Source organism: Falco punctatus (assembly GCF_963210335.1).
Source record: "Falco punctatus genome assembly, chromosome: 11".
In the NCBI taxonomy this organism is placed as follows: domain Eukaryota; kingdom Metazoa; phylum Chordata; class Aves; order Falconiformes; family Falconidae; genus Falco; species Falco punctatus.
Window position 1 is genome coordinate 21986977 of NC_137591.1, and position 24502 is coordinate 22011478.

Below are 24502 nucleotides of genomic sequence, written 5' to 3' on the forward strand. Positions count from 1 at the left end.
TTCTTGGTTTAGACATACAGAACGTTCTCACCTGTCTGCATTCGCTCTCCCAAGTTGCAGAGATGGACACAGACCTAACAGGTTTTGCAGACTGAGGTTTCTACTGGTGAGAGAACTACTATGTTTCTGCAAAGCTGAAAACCAAAATTGGTCCATGCTCCTACCATGTTGTCTTTTGAAGCAGTGTACAATCTAACTGCGCTTAGACAAGCTCTAAATATTCACAGGAATATCTTCACACGATCAGGAAATGAAAGACGGAATGAAAATTTAAATGCTTCATTTTATTTAAGTGGTCTTTTGAAATGCATTATTTTCAAAACTGGAACTATCTACAGAAAAAAGCTTCAGCATTTCTATTTCCAGAGGATGCATAGTGCCTGTAACAATCAAAGAATGCAGCGGACCACCTAATTCCACTGTGGACATCTGATACAGTGTGCCTGAAGCGATCTTCTGATCCGGTGCACCCACACGTGCCAGGCCAACACAGACTGTGTTTTCAGTAATTTCTGAAAGAAAGGAGATTAAATGCTTAATTTATTGACTAATGGTCCTATCATAAAGGAAAAAATACTCAAAATGCTTAAACCTAAACACTGCTTTCTTAAACCTTGGAGTGGCCTAGGAAGAAGCTTGTCAAAGAAAACCAAGCTGTATTCTAGGGATGTTTATAAGCAAAAGTGGGAAGGCAGCAGAAGCAGAATAGGAAATTAATTCTGGAATTGTGTTCCCTTTGAGGGAACTGCTGCTTCTGATTCATTAAAGGATAAAATTAAAGGATTTTCATTTTAACAGCATTTCAACTTCTAAAAGGAGAAGTATAGACAGATTAGTTTCTATTAGAATTTTTCTGTGACAGAACTGAGTCATTTTTATAGACACTGATTTCAGCCCTGGTCTCAGTAAACATCCTTCAGTTTGCTCTTCACTAGCAAGGTCAAAATCACAGTTCTGCATCACTGGGTTAACCTAGATTCATGCTGGTATTCATGCAGAGCAGAGTGGGACCAGCCTAAATAAAATTAGCAGAAATTTTTGAAGCTTGACCGATCTAAAATGCTCAGAATCCTTCCACCTCCTGCAACTCTAATGGATCAAAGAGCTCACATTTAAGGACGGATGGAAACAGTACAGGGTTACCAAACTGAGGCTTTGACTAAACCTTCAGGAGCCACTAGTGCTTGTTCATCTGTGCTCACTGAACTTATACTCTGTTCAAGCTCTGCCAAATCCATCTCATGACTAGGATTTAAAGCTGCCCAGGTCCACTGCAGAGCAGGAGAATGCCAAGATTAAGAGCAAAGGAGTGGAGTTCAGAGGCTCATCAGTAACTGAATTGAGAGGGGTAGTAGCAGACAGAACCATTGTGATAGTACCTGGTTCTTCTCCTTGGAGCCTCCTGTTTTGAATAATGGCAAGAAGCTGTTCTGCGGCTTGATTCACACTCATGTAGCGTGGTGGCTCATAAATCTTTCTTCCTCTGTAGGGAAAGAAAAGTAGAGAAATTTCACATATAACCCCTTTCATTGTCCCTAGCATTCTTGCAGTTTATTTCAAGAAACCTCTAGACCAGGAAATCGAACTTAAACAGGCCCGGCTCTCAGGCTGGGCCTTTTAGACAAGAGTGGAATTTGTAAGTAAGAAAGAAGCCTTTTGTGCTCTTGCCACACCTGTGAAACAGCAGGGCCTCCAGCTGGCGGATCATTTGAGTCCTAAAAGCAAATTCAGCTGCTGGAAGCAATATGCAGGTTCTGCAGCTACTCCTGAAAGCTGCGTTAACTTAAGTTCAAGGGCAAAGTACTGTTTTTCTGTCAAATGCCCTGCCGACAGATGATTACAGACTAGAAATATACGCTTAAATGAAGTGCTTTCTTTGCCAACTGTGGATTCAGTCAAATTTTATTTTGAACCTCCAGAATAAACAAACCACAACGATACTGTGAGGCTTCACAAATGTTAATTTAGACCAGAGTTACAGCATGCGTATAAAGTAACCATTTAGATTTGCCACTCTCAAAACATACAGCTTGCAGAGACACGATAAGATGTGGCAAGAGCTTTTCTGAATACAGCTAAATGAACTTTAGAGCTTTTTCTATATATTGCTTATTTAGCTGTTCAAAAATGGTGGTATGTATTCAGTACTTCACGCTGGTTTTAGGCAGTGTAAGGACCAATGGATTCGGAACACCGTTTCAGCTATTAATCTGTTGCAGGGTAGGACAGAACAGTAGTAAAACAACACTTCATTTGCCAAGCGGAAAGCTTACCCCATTGTGACTTAATGCTTCTCACAGAAACAGTTAAAAGATTATGCTCTGCTGCAACTTCATTCAGTTGCTGTAAATAAAGCCACGTCCTTTGTAATGAACAAAGAAGCTGACTCCTTGTAAGAAACAAAGACTGTGGCCACAGAGAAGTAGAAGAGGAGAAAGCAGGTAGGTTCAGTGTTAAGACTATGGGAAAGAACCTTTGTTCCTTGTACAAAAAAACCCTTTGGAAATACACCGTGTGTTTCTATGTATTTTCAAAACAGTGACTCACTTCATTAGATTCTCCAGAGACTGCTCTTTCACTTTGATATCTGTAGAACAAAATGGATATTAAAACACAGGTTTCCTACAAACTTTCCAGTTGAGTTTTCTGTGTACATAAAGCTTAATTTAATTGGCAGATTCTACAAACATTATAACAACACTTGAGCTATTACAGGAAAAAGGAACATGGATTACATTCTACTGTTTCATATGTTAATTAGTCTCAAAGTACTGTGATTTTATGCATGTGATTTTACCCAAAGATAGGGCAAGTTTCACAGATTTCAGAGCAATATAAATGAATAAAAACGCTGCTAAGTATACAAATAGTAGGCATATTTACCATAGGATAGCTAAACACCAGTATGTTTAAGCACATCAGGGTACTGGGACAACTCCTAAATCATGAGTACATTGCGGTCACAAAAGGTAAACCAGTCTGACCAATGAACAGTGATTATTACCTCACTGCTGTGCAGGAACCTGACTTTCGTTAGCATTTCCTTCCTGTTCCAACCAAAATTTAGAACAATCTGTTATGGGAAATAACAAGGATTTGGGCAAAAATAAAATACAGAAGGGGTCAGGTAAGACTCTGTACATCTGCAAAGTTACGAAACTAACTGACCACAATCTCTCCAAGAGGCAAGTGAACGTTATCTGTATTCAAATCCCCCCCAAATTATTATCATAGTGAAAGCTGGATACATCTTAAATCTTGATTTTAAAAACAAGTATTGCTTAAGTTACACAATCAACTCCTAAACCAAAGTGACTCTGAAGGAAGGTGTTTAAAATGCAAAGCTGCAAGATTATGAGTGCAGAGTGTACCAAATTGCTTATATGTCCGTAAAGTCACTTTGAATTCAGAAGTTTATCAGTAGTAACCTTCTTATGTCACATTTGCTTATCTGGTAATCTAGTCTAGTTGGATAAATGATCAATACATAGACCAGAATGATCAAGTAGTATTAAGGGAACAATTAATTTGGAAACTGGAAGTTTTCAGCTGTGAGTCACAATTAGCTGCAGGTACCACAGCTGTCTCTGAAACATGAGATTTATAATGCAATTTTATGGTTTCAAGACTTTTACTCTCTCACTACTATATAAAAAATAATAAAAAGGGAGATCATATAACTGATTATACAAAATATCTAAAGAATACTTTAACATATTACAGTTGTAATAACTCCTGTTTAAAACACTTGTGAAGTCATCCTTCTTTAAAACAAATTACCAGAATTCTGATTTTTAGCCAGTTTTGAAAACAAACAGCTTTCAAGGCACTAGAAAGTCTGATGTGCAGTGATGCTTACAGATTTACATTGTTTCCTGCTCAGGACCCTCCAGTTACCACAGACCTTGTTTTTACTAAAAATACTAATTTATTTAGCACTGAGAGATCCCAACTGTGCCTAAAAGATGATACAGAAAGGTAAGTAAGTATATATACAAATATGCAAGTGTCTTATAGTTTAGATGCAGGCAGTTCCATAGTCTTTGAGAAGTTACCTAGATGAGTTGAGTTACTCAGAAACTGGCTTTCAGCCAAGGATGGTTGGGTAGGATAAAGATCAGACAGCGCCATGGGGAGCAGTATTCTGTTTCAGCTCCATCATCAGCAAGGATTTTTTATAGCATTGAAGCTTCTTACGTGGCAATCACCTTTTCCCAAAACATCCTTAGAGAAGATAATTTAGGAAAAAGACTACCACCTTACAAAATAGAAATGTGGTTAAACGTAAAATTTAGCTCCCCAGGAAGTCAAATGTGTGCAGCTCTAACCTAATTAAGTCAATAGAACGTAGCTGCTAGTCCCTGCAATCTGATTTGGATCCTGAGCTAGACCTAGCTTAAAATCACAGTGATCTTCAGAGCAAACGCGGGCCTCCTGGTCCTATTTGACTTCTACCAAGGCATCATTTCTTGCAGATTTTCTGAAGAGTAATTAAGAAATTCCTGGCCACTGTAGCATGAACAATGGCTGAACTGACTCGAAGTACACATACACTAACATTCCCATTTTTGGTATATTTTCAAAGGCACACTTTAGCTAAGAACATTTGTTTACTCACAGACTGCATCTCACGGCTATCACTATTGTCCCTGGCTGCTGCGGAAGATGGTAGCTAAGGAACCAGGGTAGCTGCTGCTTACCAAGTAAGCACAGTGTGTGCATTCCATTCTGCCTGTTCTTCTGGATCTTGTCAAAAAAGCTTTCTGGCTTCCATGTATCCGTCCAGAAAACTATAGAAACTGTCTCTCCAAAATTGTACAACTGTAAAACAAAGCAAATGCAGGAACACAGAGACACAATAAGAAAATAGAGGGTGCAATACAACGCGATGAAAATCGTGACCAACTGACAACACTGAAAAATTCTGAGCCTAGAAGTTTCATACCACAGGAAAGTACTCTCCTATAAGATGCTTAAGTTTGCTCTTTCATCGATACATAACAAAACACTGCATTAAAAATGCTTTCTTCTAAAAAAGCTGACCTGTACTTCTCTATCTCGTGACTAGTTTCAATGCATTCCTTTGCATTCCCTCCTTTCTTTTTAACAACATCTGTAATTAGTGAACTGGTTTTTTTCTTCTTCATAATAGAGATGCGCTGTTGTTCTTTTATTCTCCAAATAGTAAAGCACATTAAAGAACACCTAATAAACTACCTGTAAAGTTTTTACCTGTCTCTGCATTCACCTTTCCAATATACATTAACTAAATTTCAATCTACGTTCTATTCTTTGTTACTTAATTCTGAAGCCCTTCTAAAGGCAAAACCCTTTTAAAATTAGCACCAACATTATGACTTCTTACTTTGCTGAAGGCTAGGCAACTTCTACTAATGCCATAATACTTACAAAGTTTTGATTCTACTGATACAGTACTATTTGTATTAAAACGGCACTTTCCTGCAGATGAAAGCTGTATCGTGCAAAAGAAGTTACAGTCTAAAGACAGAGTGGACATGAAGATCTGAAGAGAGGGACAGGTTGTGCGTGAAGCAGAGAGGTGCAACATTTTTTATGCCCATATAATACTGCTAGCAGATTCTATGTCAAACATACTCACTGATCTTATTCTCAACCTTAACACTATTTATTACTGCAAGTCCCTCATCTTGGTGAAGGCATTTGAAGCGATAGTCTTGCCAATCATTTCCAGTGATGCAAAAGCAAAAGCTGTCTGTAACCTAAGGCAGCATGTGGCTTGGAAGTTTCTGTAACCAACCTGAAAAAGGGCAAAACCACACATCAATTTTGGTCAGTTCAGCTCTGGAATGGGGCCATCCCAGGCGGGTTTTACAACTTGCCAATATTCTGCCTGCTCAAGCCCACCAGAGAAACAACGGCTATGTGAACTAACCTCCCCACTTTCTCTGGAAACCTGGAAGGAAAAACTGCTTTTCCAAGCCCACTACAGGAGGCACTGTGAGTGCTGTCAGCAGAGAAGAGGACCCTATGTAGAAGCAGCTCTGGCAGCTCCTTCACATCTGGGGATTCCCCTGTCCAGTTACTTTACTGCGGCACTAGGCTGTGGTTGTAACTCCTTTATGCTGGCAAAGCAGAATTTGAATCAAAGCAGAAACATGTTTGTTTTCAAGGGATCAAAAACTCAAATTTTAACCATTCGTGCTGATAGGAAGAGTGTTTATTCAAAGATTCCTGGAATATTACTGAAAATGTTTCCTCTTTATATATTTCATTCTAGCACAAGGACAAGAACACACCACATATATTTCACAACCTAAAGGTTCTTCCAGTAAACTAAATATAGGTTGAACCAACTGCAGTGCTCCTGATGTAACTTGTTAACTATTTCAAGGCTGTGCTCTAGACAAAGAAACAAAGCAAGCTATGTTTTACCGATTTTTCATGTGGCAAGCTAAACCTCTTTCCATTTTGTACCAAATATGAACAAAAACTGTTAGAATAAGGAGTTTCTCTTTCTGCCCTTCACAGTGAGAGCATCTAGGAGCAAGTTAACCTTTACTCTCATTGGTAGTATATCTTCAGTCATCAACAAATGCAGTACCAACCTAACTGACTAGCTTACCACCTTCTACCTGAAAGCCACTGCAGTCATTCCCAAAAAGCAGCAGTCCTCACTCAGTGCAGAAAGTGGCCACAATTAACTTCAAATCTTATCCCAGTCCCTTTGGCATTTGGATACTCTGAAAGAGAGAAACTTCCACCTCTGCCTTTTAGCAAAGAAAACAATATGCACAAATGGGCAAAACGTCACTATCCGATAAGGGTTTTGTTGGGAATCTGATATTTTAAACCATTATGCCACATATTAAAAACAAGTTGGGCATTCAACTGTATACCCTACAGCACTTGTTCTGATCATTATTTTTCTCATTTCTATTGATCATTACAACAATTCTCCATCATCTTTGCCAACAAGAAGTTTGGCAAGTTACCCTTTTTGTGCGAGCACTGCCAGTCAGATTCACTGAATCTGTCCTTTGTTTACCAGGTTTTGCATTAAAACTGAAGTCTGAATGTCAAAAAAGAATAAAACATTTTTGTGAGAAATGGCCTGTCTATTCAGTAGAAATAACTTCAGAATATCTCCACAAAGTATTGATATCCTAGAAAACTGTACTTAAGAGTCTCACAAAAATACGCTTGTTTTCACAGCACCTGGACAGCACAGAAGTAACTTTTACACCAACAAGACGGAATGGGTTATATTTTATTACCGCCTAGAAATGCGTTTACAACTTATACCCTTCTACCAACTAAACTGCTAAAGAATAGATTTCCTAGCATTAATGCATACGTATTTTTACTATAAGTGAAAGAGGGGAAAATACTACTTTGGAAACTTTCTGGTACACCAACAACCTATGAATGCTATGGAACTAAAGCAATAAATGGATACTCCTATTTTGCATGACTACTTGTAATCTGTTTCCTTACAAGCACTTCCACAGACACAAATATTTCTTTCTCATCCAGAATTTCATGTCTGCAGACATGTGACATTCATAGAAACGTAAGCGCTGCTCTTCCACCTGTGCAAGTCTGCATTAAAGAAGCAACAGAGAACTGTATCAGAACTTACGCTTTTAACTCTCCCTTTGTACCTCATGTAGATTCAGTGTGTTCCTAATACAGATCCCTGTGCTGCGTTCTAATTTCTACCTCTTGAAATCCTGCCTGAAGTATCCCTTTTAAGATACTTGCTGCAGAGAGCAGTAAATACCAAAAAATCCACTACTGCCCTAAGGATTCAGCAGCTACAGAGGACAGCAGGACCACTAGAGACGGAATGCACGTAGATTTAAAAAATATTCTGTCCACCAACCATAAAAGACTGAACAGGGCCCCAGAATTCCAGAAATCATGCTTGTCATTGGAGTAAGACTGTGACACGTTTGTTAACCAAGGTGTTACTACAACAAAACTGAGGATTAATGTCATGCTTTGAGATGGTTAAGAATAAGTTTAGTAAGACAATGAAGAGCTCTGTATATTTTCAGTGAAACGAGCATGCTGTATGGTTGCTGGCACAGCTTTAAAGGCAGGCAACAGCAAATGGAGTTTCACAGTGGACTTCTGTGTGCTGCACTCTACATTAAGCAGCTGGGGTTTAGGAGTGGGCAAGATCTGCTCTGTACAAGCTAAAACATCTCAAGCATCACACTTGCACTAATCATCAGATTTGTTAGAGTGCCTACATTCTGCTCAGGCACAAAAGTGCCAGAATTTCAAAGGGGCGCACTGAAATGGTTGGACAGACATTTCGTGCTCTCAGCTTGCAAACTGACCTTCTTACCTTCTCCCCTAATGCTCAAAAACTTCACAGAACAATTTCAAAAGGTCATTTTGAAAGACCTCAGTCTTTGGAAATACACCCCCCCACACCCCACCCCCCAGTAGTAATTGGCTTAAGCAAAGCTTTGTGCACTTAAATTTTGCAATGCAATAGCTGAAGTCAGGAAAGGAAGCCGCACTCTCCACTCCCAGGCTATGCTCTGTCTGGTGGAGTTTTCTGCCTCTCTCAAAATACTGCAGAAAGCTGTTCTTCAACTCACACTTTCATCACTTCAGAACAAGCTGTATCTTCCTATTTTATTTACACACATAATGTGAAAGAACATCTGACAACTTTTGGTACTGAGGTGTCTGTTTTCAGTGAAAATTGTTAACCCTTCAGTTAATGATATTTCTTATTTTACTTGTTGTTTATATAAGCAGAATTGATTGCTGATTGAGTGGCCAGAATAAACTCGGACAGAAAAAGTGCCGTACCATGATCTCAGCTTGGAAAGCCTGCATGAAATTTCAATGAAACTACTGAGCAACTTCGTTAATGGCCAGTCTGAATGACATCAGACACCTGAAGCTGTCAAGATAAACAGTCTTCACTCAAAATATTCCTGTGGCTAATCACCACAAAAATATAGGGCATAAAAATGAGGAACAAGCTCAGACCAAATAGGGAAATTAAAAAAGGAAGATCCCCCATCCCCTCTAGAAAGTACTAAAGCCAGCAGGAGAAGATGTGCCGTGATATTAAAGGTCAGTAGGACAGCAGCTGCAGAGAAACCAAGAAGTAAACATTTCAAAACACAGACATTTATTTTTACAGCATCTTTCCCAGAATTATTGCTGTATCAGCTGCAATGGTGACAAAGCAATTCTTTCACTTATGAGCCTACCTCCTTTTCTAAAATTCCAAGCAGGTTCAGAACTGGATACATGTTAGGGGAAGAAGGTGAAAAGGAGTCTTACTACATTTTTCAGACCTGGCACCTGTATACACAAGCAAATGCCTGTAAACCCTGTATGACTGAAACACTACCCTGCTATATTCTGCACTGAGATGGTCACAGGCTACACTGCAGAAAGTTCTCACAGGACAGGTGTGTTTTGTAAATGAACATACTGCACAGTCCAATCACATCCCACTGCCAGACACCAAGAGGCTTTTTCTCCTAAGGCTGTTTCTCAATGGAATGCGGAGACTGTAGAGCACATTGCATTTTCCCAGGTTGCTTCTTGATAAATCCCAATGAACATACACAGAAAAGCTAAGACATGTTTTGTTTATCCTTGTCATAAGAATTTTGATGTGACGCTATGCAACACTCATCCTCAAAAAAAGGAACCTAACCAGTCAGATTTCTCCCCTTATCCTCCATAACCATTAACAACCCTCCAGACCATATACGTCAGATTAAACGGCTACTTCTGCTCTTTATATTATATATTGTTGCCAAAGAACAGCTTAGGAAGTATGATAATCATCAACAAAGAGGCAGCAAGAATCAGTCAAATTTCACTTTTGCTTGTAATTGGTCATAAGAATCAATCACAAGCCTAGCTGTAGCCCTTTGCAGTATCTTATTTAGTACCAGAGACCTTTAGCAACTCTGAATGCCTCTCATGAGAACCTTCCCATGAAATTGAAAGTTTTTTATCATTCACACATGGGTTTATGACTCCTTTTTGTACTGCAAACCAACAGATTGGCTCAGATGTCCCAAAAACCTCCAGTCCCCTTAGTATGCGCCAGAGAGCAAGGAACTGTGAAGAAAAGGACGTTTGGCTGGGGGAAGCCCACTACACGTGATTGCAGTCTTCAGGAGGCAGCTGAGGCAAATCACATAAAAGCAGCTGAAGGGAAGAGCACGTTTTTCCCTTGGCTGTTTCCTGTATCAGTACTTAGGAAATAACTCCTGCACAAGCAGAACAAAATTCAGCTATCAAAAGACTCAAACTCCAAGCAAACTTGAACAGGACACAATTTTCCCTCCAAGGTAATGTCACTTTAACTTTAAAAACCTCCCAGGACCCTTCCCAGCAATATCAAATAAGTCCTTCCCACCCTGGTCACTTGTGTTACTAAACTGAAATGAAGGTCTCTAAATAGAGAAAAAAAGGAATCTATTCTGATTAAATGATGTTTCTGGGTCATGTTTGCTGGTGAGAAACAGCACTAAGTGGAACAGCTGTTGTGAGTAAGGTAGCAGTGTGACTAGCAATTATTTAACCTTTAATTGGTTTAAGAATAAATGCCAACTTCTGAAAGGCTCAAAAGCTGGTAGTAAGCAAAAAAACTAACCAGCGATGGAAAACAATTTGGTTTAACTGTCAGTGAATAAAAAACTACTTTGCATAGAGCCCCTCCTATTAGAACAAAGAGTATTTTTGAAGATTAAGGTACAGAGAGAGGGTGTAACTTGAAGGTTCCGCTCCTGCAGCTACTACAGGTTTTCTATTTGACTGTAAGCACAGCAAGTAATGATAGCATCCTTCAGCTTCCTTATCTATAAGTAATGTTTTTCTACTTGACACTGAAAATGTACTCACCTCTTCAGTAAAGACTCAAAAATATCAAAGCAAGCACTGCTTTTGCATTTAAGTGATCAGCGAGTAATGAAAAGACAAAACTGTTTTATAACCTTAATTGTCTTACAAGAATTAACTGGACTGCAAACAAAAAAAATGGAGATGAGTCACTGAAAGAAACAAGGGGACATGCAGATGTTTGTTCTGAAGCTATTCAGGTGGAAAGTGGGTATGTCTCAAAAGAAAGGCAGGCCTTTGCCATGACATGTTTTTTTCCTAGCTACCATACCAAAACATAAAGTAAATGCTTTCAAAACTAGCAAGACCACTCTCCCGTAAATGAGTGGCTCATTTTAGTCTTTTGTTTCATCCAGTGGCTGGCCTCCAGCTTTGCACTTTAGTTCTCAGTCCTCTTTTTTTTCTACTGTAATGCCATTATCTCAAACCATTTGAAGTTGCATCATTCCTTCACGTGCATCACAGGTCAGCATGATGCAGTCTTCCTCATGTGTTTGACCATCCATACTGCTACCTCAAAGACAAATTACCAGAACGGGGTCAAGAGAGAACTCTGTCCCAAAAGCACCACTCTGGTTAGTGACCATCCCAAACTAATCCAGATGTCATGCAAATTAGGAAGGAAGGGGAAAGGTGTAAATCAGAGATCCTGAGTTCTCTGCCTCTTTATTCTAGGGCGAAGAGCCTTAGCAATCAGCCCTATTCTGAAAAACTGGTGTGGGTACGGATAAAGCTATGGAAGTCGCGCCAGGCTGCCCCTCTGTTCCCAACTTGCAAAGCTGAGTCCTAGCCAGACCGAGCCGAGGCAATGTCCCGCTCACGGGGTAGCTGAGCGGTGGCATAGAACACAGGGAAGCCTCTTACCTAAAATACTAAGCTTTGCAAAGCTACAGAAGTACAGTGCAGCTGCTGATGAGGAAAGCTGAACTGTCTCACTGGTTACCACCTACTAGAAGTGCTCTCTGAGAATTTTGGCCTTCCCCTGAGGACTTCTGTCCCCTGTCCCGACTCCCTGGCAATGCGCATTGATACCAAACTGCGTGACTTTCTTCACCAGGTCATTGTTCCCCACTACAACGTGAGTCAGAGTGATCAACATACCTACATATCAAACTCGAGCCAAGAGAGGTGAACCTACAGAGAATGTGCTAAGAGGCACTCACACACAGTCACTTTTCCTGGCTTCTCCCCCGGGGCTATATGCATTTGGGTTTGAGGGAAAAGATGATCTTCAGCCTTGGGAGGGGGGTGGGGGGAATCTGACAGTGAAGCACAGCAAGAACAGCATAAAAGACAAGCCAGAGCAAGTCATAGAGCTTTATGCCCAGTCAGACTAGTACTTTGCCAAGTTACACTATCCCCTGCTTTCAATGGCTATAGCTCTCTGTATGAATCTCTGAGAGCTTCCTAGAAATTAAAGTTTAATTTTCAAAACTAAAATAACCCTGTTCTTTGTGCAAATACAATCTTCATCTGTGCAGCCTTCAAAACAGCTGAACTGATTCTGTTAAATGGGCAAGACAGTAAAAAAAAAAAAACACCTCCAAAACCCCAACTATTTGAAAACAGATATTCACCTTTCTTTACAATTTGGCAAGAAATATATTTATGAATTGAAGGTGACAAAGCATCACGAATGCTCTACTGACTTCAGTAACTCACTACTGTACGGGAAAACAGCACAACTACCAGAATATTGTTGGCTGCACAGAAACATTACTCTGATGACAAAAGGCATGTTCTTTTGTGCACAGACCAGGCTGTAGCTGCATTTTACTGAGGGCCTAATCAGCAGTTACAGCTCACTACGCACATGGCTTTCAGAACAGCGTATAAAGGTGTTTCCTGTTTTTCTCCAGTAAGAAAGAAAGAGGTTTTGTATCACAATCAGATTAAAACAAGAAAAAAAGCCAAGCCTTTTCTGTGGTGAAGCAAAAGAGGAATCCCTGCTATATTTGACAGCAACTTTGCCATTTGAAACACAATAACTCCAATACTAAATGGATGGCAGGAGACAGCCATGAATGTAAAGACTGTGGAAAGAAATTATAAACTTCCACCACAACTCTAATAAAATCACAGGCTGCTTTTTTGTAGCATACCCCTCACTTGCTGTTTATGCCTGTAAGGAGCAATGAAGAGTTAAACATACAGCTGGTTATAGTCTGTCCGGTAATACAATATGATCACTATTTCCTAAAATGCTTTATACAACAACAGGAATGTTGACTTATGAGAAGGCAGCCCCTCCCAAGCCAGAAGGGAAAAGGGGACTAATGCCAGAGTGAATAATATCACATTTCCTTCATGGTCTGTTCCCTTCAGCATGGGATAAGGAAATAAATAGTAAAATAATCTCCAAAACTCTGCATATGTGAAAAACCTTACAAACTGTTTGAAATATATTCCATTAGTTTTCTGCTCTCTTTTTCAAATAACCCAGAAGCTCTATACTCCTTCCTATGCCTAGCTGGAGTTGTGGGGGAAGCAAACTTTCAGAAAACTTAGTCATCTATTCTTTTTGGGAACAAGAGCCTTGCATCTTCCTTCCTAATGAACGTAAAAGAACAGTAAAAAGATAGCGGGTAGCAGAAACTACTTGTCAACAGCTTGAGAACAGACGCAAACTTTGTGCCACTGTGAAGCCAAAAGGGGAAAGGGTGAGCCCCAGCCTCGACTCCGGCATTACCCACCCCAATAAGTGCAGTCATGCGACAGCTGCCATCTGTCTGCTGCACATGTAGATTTTATACAACAAGGAGCCTACTTCCTTCCTAAAAGATAATTTTAGTGTCATAGAATGGTTCGGGTTGGAAGGGACCTTAAAGATCATCTAGTTTCAAGCCCCCTGCCATGGGCTGGGGCACCTTCAAGTACACCAGGTTGCTCAAAGCCCATCCAGCCTGGCCTTGAGCACTGCCAGGGATGGGGCATCCACAGCTTCTCGGGGCTACCTGTTCCAGTGCCTCATCACCCTCACAGTAAAGAATTTCTTCCTAATATCTAACCTAAATCTGCCCTCTTTCAGTTTAAAGCCATTACCCCTTGTGCTATCGCTACATGCCCTTGTAAAAAGTCCCTCTCCAGCTTTCTTGTAGGGCCCCTTTAGGTACTGGAAGGCAGCTACAAGGTCTCCCCAGAGCTTTCTATTCTCCAGGCTGAAGAACTGCAGCCCTATCAGCCTGTCTTCGTAGCAGAGGTGCTCAGCCCTCTGATCACCTTTGTGGCCTTCTCTGGACTCATTGCAACAGGTACATGTCGTTCTTATGTGGGGGCCCCAGAGCTGAACACAGCACTGCAGGCGGGGGCTCATGAGAGCAGAGGGGGAGAATCACCTCCATCCGCCTCTGGTCATGCTGGTTTTGATGCAGCCCAGGGCACGGTTGGCTTTCTGGTCTGCAAGCACACATTGCTGGGTCATCTTTTGCTTCTCATCAACCATCACCCCCACGTCTTTCTCCTCAGGGCTGCTCTCAGCCCATTCCCTGCCCAGCCTGTATGGACACCGGGGGTTGCACTTGGCCTTGTTGAACATCAGGAGGTTCGCACAGACCCACCTCTCGAGGCTGCCAGGGTCCCTCTGGGTGGCATCCCTGCCCCTCCAGCGTGTCGACCGCACCACTCAGCTTGGTGGTGTCGGCAAACTTGCTGAGGGTGTGCTTGATCCTCCTGTCCTTGTTGCTGACAAAGATGTTAACCAGCATTGGTCCCAGGTCTCACAGCAATAGGCAGGTTATCACTAAGAAAGTGCTCATGGGAATAATTATAAAGAATGTGAATCCTGTACTGCATTCCCTTTAGCATTAGCATTCACATCTCAGAGCAGTTGTCAATGCAGTGTTGCTGAACTGCCAGCTGACAGGGCTCTCACATTTCTAACCATTTAAAGGTGATTAAAGACAGAGATAATACTCAACTTATTGCAACAGATTTTCTGCTGCTGGGCAGCATTGATATAAGGCTACTGGAGTTTGTCAGTGTAAATTTGAGGGTGTCAGTTGTTTGCTGAAAATGAAAAATAAAGTGTTATTTTATACAAAGCTAGGAAGGAATGCTACCTCCTTCAGTGATGAAAACTTGCTGTTCAAACCCCCAAGTCTTGTCTGTAGTACAGTTACATTCCTGTGCTTCCTTTCCACTTTGATAAAGCGGGAGCTTGGTTTAGGGGTTCCCATACACAGGGAACCACTCTGAATCTTGAGAGGGCAGGTTCTGTGTTAAAGTAATTAGTGAAAACAAATGAGGGGAAGCTTCAACTAATTCCTCTGCGATTAGTTATGATACATACATTGCCATAACATTTTTCATGCAGGAAAATAATGGACCTATGTATGTGTAAAAGGAAGTAGTGAAGTATTTTCTTGGGGGATGCTAGACATTTTCTAGTTTAGTCATTCAAGAAGCACAAAAAATGTAATTTGTTGTTCTAGTCCTTGGCTAAAATCCCTCCTCTCTTGGCAGATGGCCAGAAAGTGAAGACAGGTCAACCTTGAACAGAAAGAATGCATCATATACAAGATTTTGGAATTAGTTATGATCTGAGTTGGGCATATAGACAGGCTTGTGCATGTATTCCTTTTAGGACAAGACTAGCACATTTTTCCACAGAATAACAACCTAATTTAAGAATAAAGTTATCAAGTGACCATTGGTAGTAGAAGGAAGCCAACGTGAGCAAGGCTTTATCTGTAGAGTAACTTAAAATTTTCCTGGGGCAGAAGGAAGTTAGAAAGCAGAGAAGAATAGAAGTGTTGCTGTTCATTTTCACGTGCTCTCATCAAAAGGGACTTTTGCTGATGTGTAGCATGCTGAAAAGGAAGTGTTAACAAATTCTGACAACAGAAGCGTACAGTTGCTACAGATCTTCAGACTTTAGATTGCAACACGCTCTGCCATAGCAGTAGAAGAGCTCACCAATTCTAAGTTTAGCAGTTGTGTAATAGCATACATACAAAAATGTTACCTGTAAACCACAGCAGCCCACTGCATTCATTATTGAAGCATTATGAATGATCTTGTATGGAATCCCCAGTTTTACTGCACGTAGTACTAAATCGCTATGCGTTGTGGCCCTAAGAAAAGAAAGGCATTAAAATATTGGAAAGATAAAGTGGCCTAGTATTACTAGCATTATAGTTTGTTCTGAAAGTAAAATTAAACCCTTCAAAACTCAGGCAATGCAGAGGTGCCAAGAGGGCACCAATAACTTGACTAATTGTTACAGGAGAGTAAAAACTCCAATACGGCTTCCACATGTCATCTTCCCTAGCTGAAAATACAGGCATCCTCAGTACGTTTCAGTTCTTTGCAGCTCTCTGGCATAATTAAAACTGTAGCACCAATACTATTGTTACTTTTTAAAGTAGCATTAGCAAGTACTTGAAAGGGAAAGTTCCATATATCCTTTGCCTTCTGCAGGTGTCTGCTGGACATCTGTTAACTGTAAAGGCCAACTCCATTTGGCATAGACTTCAACAAAACTCCAGTATTTCCTCACTTGCTGCACAGCCAGGCCTTTTCCCATTGGCACCAGTGCATGCCAGGAAAGCAACACACTCGAACAAGAACTCTGACCAGACTGAGGTAAACTGCATGCAGTCCTTAGAAAAAACATCCTTTAACTGAATCAATTTTTATAATATTTAAGACAAATCACTTATATTAACAATGCCTAAGTTAAAGTGATCAAATTTATTCTGAAATAATTAAGAAAATTCTAGTTAAGGTTAGAAGTGAGCTAAATTTGGCTCCAGGCCTAATCGTCAATACACACCTTGCAGTGACTGGTGCAAAAATTACTGGGCTTGTGATTAATGCAATTGGGATTAGAGTCCTAAAATGGTAAGTATATACAGATCCAACAAATCTCTAAACTGCAACCATGTTTACATATGTATCTTGCTTGTATGTATGCTTACATACATGCTAGGCACTCCCATTTTCCATGTGAAATCCAAAAATGCACCTACCTCTTACCTAAATTTATCAAACCAGAACAACGGCCTTAGCCATCTCATTCCCAAGATGTACCACACATTTCAGCGTGGCCATTCCAAAGAAGGAAGCAAAGAAAGAAATAGCATATGCCAATAAGAATAATTAAATAGGAAGACTGCTTTACCCTGGCCTGGTTCAGTAACCCTAACAAAATTCCCCAGATTTTCAGTCTGATATTTTTGATGCTGCACGTCTGACTAGCACCCATCAGTAGATCAGGTGCTTCAGATTGGCGCACAAATGTGGCAGCTGCTGGCAAGGCTGTGAAGATCAATCATTTTAAAAGGAAATTAATTTCACTGGAGGGAAAAGAAATGGCGGGATCTGAATTTGGGAAATGAGAGACCCTGCTACAAACAGGCTCCCAGACCTAGAAGAATGCAGTGAAGTGATCTAAAACTACACTTTGGTTAGTAAACAAACTATGATCCTGAGTTCCATAAGCAAAGGGGATTTAAGAATGCCTGCACTAAGAGGGGACTAGTTTTATTCCCTTCACATACATAGGACAAGAAGCACTGGAGGATTTGTGGTTATGCTAATACCGACCAAGGGATCAGCTGGCTTTATTCACTGAAATTTGCTCCAGCCAGTATTTTCTCCCAGTAGATCTGTCCATAATGACTGTAACTAAAAGCAGAAGTGCCCTCAAGAGCACTCGGCTAATACCAGCAAAGCCTTCACAGAGGCAGCCCTCTGCACCAACAGCTATACTATCATTTTCTGACACTAATACAGCTTTTTAAGTTTTATGAGTACTAATAAGATGAATGACAGGACCAGGCTAGATGAAGGTGGGCTTTCCAGTATACTACTGAAATTGCCAGGTCCCTGCTAGTACCTCCATAGCCGTTACCACATATGCAGATAAAAACTTACCATGAACAAGTGAGAAGAATGACAGGGGCACAGCTTGTTTTATCACTTTAACCATTAACCACCAACACCTGAGATTTCCTAGGGCTGCCAAGTACTCTTCTTACCTGCAGATTACTTGGAACCCTATGATCAGCTACGGTCACATGGCTTCTATCCTCCTCCCATATGGCTTCTCTTAGGACAAAAATATTTAGCACTCTTTCCTAGGAACCTCATAAACCCCTAAATCCTTAGGGCTCTATGTGGGCACAGAAGCAGTTCTAGCTGTAATATTAAGAGCTAGGAATGTAAACATTTAGAGAGAGATATTCCAAAAAAAAGGGTCATTTTCTACAATGATATACTATGTTAACCAGAATTGAAGTATTTTGACACTGAAACTAATGATAACTGAGGCAGATCAGGATAGTGCTTACAAGTACTGATTACATTTCAGTATGTGTAGGTTTCTTTTTTTTCATCTTGTGTATTTAGTTGTATCAGTCACTGACTCAGAGCACAAGGGCACAGGTGATGTGGCTCTACACTCTACATGAATCCTAATTTTAATGTTAACATGCATTGAAAGAATAAACAATATTTCTGCAATACAGTATCATCTGCCCATACTTTAATACAATATTCTCTTGCCAATTCCCTTCAACCTGTATTTACATAAATTATCCGCTTTTGACAGATGTGCACACTGCTTCTCTTTTTCATAAACTCTATTTTTTCACTCACAAATAGGGTACTCAGTGATTTGATTTTTCTTGTGCCCCTTAACACTGTGGTATAAATCTTGAATCACCAGCTGGAGACTAAAAGCTCTTCTGTATGGCTTGACATTACAGATTGATGATGCCTGACTGAAAAGACAGAAGGAGATCCTTCTGGTGATAGAAAAAGACTATACTTTTCAGCAGGAATAAAAAGTGGAAACAAAAGGCTTAATAAACCAAAATGAGAAGACATCTATAACAACCTAAGTGATTTTAAAAACTTGCATATATCAAAGCAGAAGCACTGTACAAGCATCAATCAGCATTCATTCTAAAAAACCTGAGCCTAAAAGCTGCAATTTTTAAGTATGAAGAGCAACTAAAAGAACACTCTCTCAAAACGTAGCACATTTCTTAATTACAAGATATCGTAGAATTTCTTCTGTTAGCAGATAAAACATGGAACAAATTATTACCTGTAAAAAGCTAGCACGGAGAATGAAATGGTAAGTGACTGCTAAAGGAAAGATTCATATATCCTGGAGGGTCCACATTCCTATCTACAAGGGATAGCTGGGCAAGGAAACTCCAAAGCAATATAAACTGTAGACAACTGCATGTATATTTTTAATGCAATACGAAATATAGAAAGACATAAAAAGTGCTTATGGTCTGAAAATCAGCTTCTTCATAAAGAATTAGTCATGGACTATGGCTCCTTCCTATTGAAAAAGAGAGACTGAACAAACTATAGCAGTAACTAAAATGTTGCTTTGTCTTACCCGAAAGGATCACCAACTACAAGAAATGCGACATCACAAACATCAGCTTCTTTTAAAATGCTATCTGCGTCTTGTTCCACTGTTTCTCGGTCAGCCAAAATCAATTCTTTTCCATAAAACTCCTCCTAGAAATTGAAATTAATAAAAAACACCAAAGTAAGACATTCAGGAGTGGTTTATTATCTCTCAGGAACACAGACAATGGACACTTTCCAGCAGTCTGACACATGTCTTACAGAACCCTGCCTCCCCTTGCAAGAACACCTGAGCTTCCCATAAAGCAGCTCCAAGTTGACAGAAATCAGTCAAGCACATTATTCTGATAAGGACTTTGGGGTTTATGCTGTGCAGTTGAGAAGCTATTCCAAACATAGCTCAATCACACCTGCATACTGAAGGTACCTGGGTAGACTCTAGGCATAGAGGTACAGTTAATTTAACTGGTCATCCTGCTGTAAAGCATCCCCTCTTACAAGTCTGAGCCTAACTGCTTAGGTGAGTTGAAATACTGACATCAAACCAGATACAAATATGACACTAGCTATACCACGACCTAGTTGATATTTTTCTTTAGCACATTCTAACTATACCACATCTAATGAATGATTTCACATTAATCCTTCATTTTCAGTTCTCTGTAAGAAATACTTCACTATGTATACAGGCATACACGTATATGATCACATCCTTCACTGTTCTCCAGCAGTTCAGTAATCATCATGTCTCTTTGTATGTTTTAAATGCCTTTATTTCCAGAATCAATCTCACACGTGTAATAAAACTTATTAGTGCTAAGAACATGTTGTCTGACTATCCTGAACCTATCTGTCTCCAAGTCATGGGTCTTAGAGACATACATTTCATGTGCTCTTTATATGACCAGATAAAGGGGTTTTTTCCAGGGCACAGACAAAGAAAGCTGGTTTTGTTCTAAATAGTATCCAGAAAGTTTGGGTGGTATTACAAATATTAACAAATTGATAAAGCAATTAAGTCAGTTATGGTCCAGAAAGATTTTCCTCTGACTTCTCCTGTGACTTCAATGATAGAATCATCTTTGCCTACAAAGAACAGTGAATTGACATGAGAACCATCATACTTGTACAGAAGTGGAGTAATGCTTCCATAAAAATATCCATCCCATAGCTACAGTACTAGATATGGGACCCCTGTTACTGGGTTCAGTTCCCTTTCTGTAGATGACTTCCTCACCATTTTTGGATGGTTCTCTACCTCTGTAAAATAAGGATATTATTTTCCTTACGAAACAGACTACAAGTGGTACAGATTTGATAGAAATGGGACCAAATAAATGTGTACACCAATCTTGTATCTGTGATTCAGAACAGTTGACACCCACCCTGGAGTACTGCTGAGGTCCATACTAGACAAACTACAACAAATTTTGATAATCCATTTGTTTTTATTAGGTATCTTACACTAGATGCACATTAGCACAACGGCAGCAGATGTATAAAGCAAAGCACTTGGTGCTGAGAACTCAGTAACAATGCTACATAACTTTTTGGTGGGTTTACCATTGAACCAGACCAACTTTAGTCCAGTACTGTAAGCGAATGCACACCACAGAGCAAAGCAGTTGCATTCCCAGAAGTACACCATCAAGTTTTTTCATCTAATGGAATCTATTTGCATGCTTTGAGACTGCTCCACAATGAAAATCAAGGCACATTAATTAGAGACTACATAAAAAGCACCCTCCTGACAAAACCTAAAATGTAGAGTCACTGGGAGGCCACTGCATGTCCACACAGCTCTTTCACCAAATTAAGGGCCGATTTAGATGGTTGACATCAAATAGCCTTTAATATACATCTTAGGCCAACAAGATAAACTCCGTAGGTTATGACATTTGAATTTTGAGATCTGATTTTAAAAGCATCAACACAGGAGGATTTCTAGAAATCCAAGAAAATATCTGTTCTTTATCTCAAGAGCTTTCCTGTAACTGTTCATGTTGCTTATGAGAGACTGGCCTTCAGAGTACTAAATAAACCATTCAGTGCTGTCACTTGTATGTAAACTGAATTGTAATATCAACACTTGGTGATTAATTTCTATATTCCCTCTTTCACAGTTTCAGGTAAGACAGAATCTTTGTTTTTATTGATCATTTTTCAAATTACTTCATCTTTGGGACTTCAAGGTTTCCAAAAGACTTAAACCAATAAAAAACAAAACAAACTCCCCAAAACAACCATGCCAAAAATATTCAGCATTTTTCTATTACTCAATATTTTATTTTCAACTGACCAGGAATTCATCAATATTTTTTTTGATAACCAAGATTTTGATTGCAGATTTTGCAAAGTAAAATATCCAAGTAATCATTTTTATTTTGCAGTTTTCCAACTATCCAAGAACAACAATAACATTTTATTTTGAATGGATTACTTTCAATTCCAATTGCTTGTGTATACTGAAAAAAAACCCCAGAAAAACAGAGTAGATCTTCATTACAAAATACAGCAGACAATATAGAGATGGCCCCAAATATTCTAACCTAGCTTGTATCTAGAAACCAAGCTGACTACAAGCTAAGTGTCTCATGTGCTGTACGTGCATACAGGTATGCATACAAGTCCATTATGGCTATACAGCATCCAATACGCAAACAGGACAGCTCATTTGGGGGCAAGACCCCTGTTCTGTGGGTAAATAAGCTCTTTTTTTGGTATTATTTCAACATTAAACTTTATCTTTCTATGACAGGTGAACCTATCAGAATTAGAATTTGCAAATTTTTACTACTTTCTTCTTCCATAAGGTGTGTTTGCTATGAAAAAGCTTAACTCAGTGTTGTTCAACAACCCATCTCTAACTGAACTGTGCATGTTCTGGAAGTCCCAAAATAGCGAGACAGCTTGGCCCACAAGGAAACAGAAATGTCTGGGGCGTGAATTATTTTTTTTCCTTACTGAAAACCAAGGTTTGTTGACATTACATTGATGTTGCAGAAGTGCGTGGTTTTGGCTCTTGCTCATACAAATATGACAAAAATGTATGACACTATTAGTATGCTCTTAAGGGAAAGAATCTGCCTGAAAATAAGAAAATGCACAGGGAAATTAATTTTTTTTAATAATTTGGATTTTATTTTATTATCAATTGTGCAGTGAGAAGCTCTGAAATATGACTGATTAAACTCTTAAACACGTTATTCCCAGCAGGCACACCGTAATACCTCAGGCCGATACACCGGTCCAAGGCTCCAAAACATGTATTTTTCTGGTACGTCTTTTATTTTTTTGTTTTGTTTTGTTTGTAAACAGATCATACATTTTTCTAACCAAGTTCTCCAACATTTCTGGACCTGATACATTGTGATAATGTGAGATGAAAGCTAATGTCTACACTTATAGGAAGATTTTATTTTCGTTCCAGTCTTCTCGCATGGCAGCGAAATGATTACTCCTATAAATTACAGCCCGTGAGGGTCACGCACACGCTGTTCCCGAGGCCACGCACCCTCAGTCCCCCCCCCGCAGCCGCTGCTGGCCGCCGCCCCGGCACCCCCTGCCCCCCGGGACGAAGCGCCGGGGCCCCGTGCGGCGGCGGGACCTACCAGCGCCTCCTTGCCCACCGTGAGGAGGGACGTGTAGGCCTCCAGGTACACTCTGCGGCACCGCCTCACCGCCTCCAGCCCCTTCACCGTGATGTCCTTGGCATCGCCCAGGCCCAGCCCGACCAGGTACAGCATGCTCGGGGAGGCCGCCAGGGCCGCCGCCACCTACCGCGGGAAGGGACACGGGGGTCAGCCAGGGAAACCACCTCCCCGTGCCACCGACTGCTCCCCGCGCCGAGGCCTGGCCTGGCCTCACCTCTCCCCACCTCTCCCTGCTCCTGCCACCCGCCCCGCCGCGCCCATCCGCCGCCCCGGCCCGTGCCCCACCTGCCTCCCGCCGGCCGCGCCGCCGCCAGCGGCCACCCCCGCGCCGCGCTTGGCGGCACTGGGCGGCCGCGGGGGCTGCCGGGAGCTGTAGTCTCCCGCGGCGGGGAGCGCGCTCGTTAAACATGGCGGCGGCGGTGGCAAGGGGGGGTGGGGTGAGTGGCTGCCCCACGGTGCCGCTCGCCAACGGCCGGTGTATCCCGGTGCTGGGGCTCGGTAAGTGCCGCGGCGGAGCCGGCGGCGGGCCTGGCCGAAACTTCGCGCCGGGGATGCCTCCCCCTGAGCGACGTTGTGAGGTGGTGGGGGTCGCTGCCGGGCTGGCTCCTCAGGGCTCGGCTCCGTCGCTGGCCCGGGCCCGGAGCTCCCCGCTGGGGCGCTGGGCCCGCCTAGCTCAGCGCCAGCGCTCCTCCAAAGGCTTGTCTGTGGCTGGGTGGGCCTTCGTGGTCCTCGTAAGTGGGGCTTTGTGGGGTTCCTCCAGCCGCCCTGCATCAAGGCAAGCTTTTCTGCCTGGGAATCTCTCCACTCCCCCCACGCTAGCGTTCAGTGGGGTTTGGGGGCTTCTTTTTGTTTTATTTTCTTACGGGCCTTAGAGCAGACTTTTCTTCAAAGCAGACTTTCAAGCTGGAATTTGTCTTACTGGAAGTTTTGGGGTTTTTTTGTCAGTTGCACCTGTTGCCCTCAAAAGCCTGGGCAGGAATCTGGCTCAGTGCGAGGCAGAAGGCCTGTGCATCGTGGCAGCAGGAACACGTGATCTGTGTGTATGTTGAAAGAATTTAAATGTTTAAATGCTGTTAAACCCTGGCAGCGTATCAGAAGCTGGTGTGATTATTTTTTTTCCCTTACTGAAAATCAATGTTTGCTGACATTACATTGATGTTTCAGAAGTGCATTTTTGGTTCTTGCTCATACAAAGATGTGTGACACTTTTAATATGTTCTTAGGGAAAAAAAGTCTACCTGAAAATATGAAAATACAAAGGGAAATTCACTTTTTTTATAATTCAGATTTTATTTTATTACCAATTGTGCAGTGTGAAGTTCTGCAATGCAATTGATTAAACTCTTAAAGCATTTGTTTTCTTAAATGTGAATGGGGGGGGGGGGGGGGCGGGCAGGAAAAATGGTCCTTAAAAGACCACGTTAGTTGTCTGAGTTAATGTGAGTGGTAGTTCAGGAAAGCTATTGCATTCAGTCCTAGCAAAACAAGACTAAAGGCTAACCAGCGTATACCTCTGCAATTAGAACCTGGGCATGAAAGTGTCTGTGAAATCTGAAGCATCTTTCTGTGTCCTGTCCCACAAAGCATTTATTTTCCCTCAGTCCTTTAAGAAAAGGAGAAAAGGATTTTCTTCTTCTACTGAA

The 24502-nt window shown here is 41.1% G+C and overlaps 2 protein-coding genes across 9 annotated transcripts in view; one reads left to right on the forward strand and one right to left on the reverse strand.

Moving 5' to 3' along the window:
* Nucleotides 1–263: 263 nt before the first annotated feature.
* On the reverse strand, nt 264–23265 carry DPH5 (diphthamide biosynthesis 5). Of its 2 annotated transcripts, none has more exons than XM_080407170.1 (8): nt 23145–23265; nt 22818–22982; nt 19232–19356; nt 15836–15944; nt 4701–4821; nt 2548–2587; nt 1380–1483; nt 264–512 (listed from the first exon to the last, which is right to left on the reverse strand). In XM_080407170.1, the coding sequence occupies exons 2-8, from the start codon at nt 22950–22952 to the stop codon at nt 289–291; spliced, it is 858 nt and encodes a 285-aa protein (XP_080263296.1). In that variant the 5' UTR covers nt 22953–22982; nt 23145–23265; the 3' UTR covers nt 264–288. The 2 variants fall into 2 exon arrangements, with proteins under 2 accessions (XP_080263296.1, XP_080263297.1); XM_080407171.1 differs by lacking the exon at nt 23145–23265 and adding an exon at nt 23084–23106.
* The window catches only part of LOC308071562 (putative oxidoreductase ZK1290.5), a 51570-nt gene continuing 50230 nt past the window's right edge, over nt 23163–24502 (forward strand). For 3 of the 7 annotated variants that reach the window (XR_013931241.1, XR_013931242.1, XM_080407168.1), the window contains exon 1: nt 23165–23357. Coding sequence is in view for 4 of the 7 variants with exons in the window: in XM_080407168.1 (XP_080263294.1) it covers nt 23267–23357 (91 nt within the window). In the remaining 3 variants the exon portion in view is untranslated. Of the gene's footprint in view, nt 23358–24502 lie in introns of all 7 variants that reach the window. The other 4 variants (XR_013931243.1, XM_080407167.1, XM_080407166.1 and 1 more) reach the window with 2 other exon arrangements.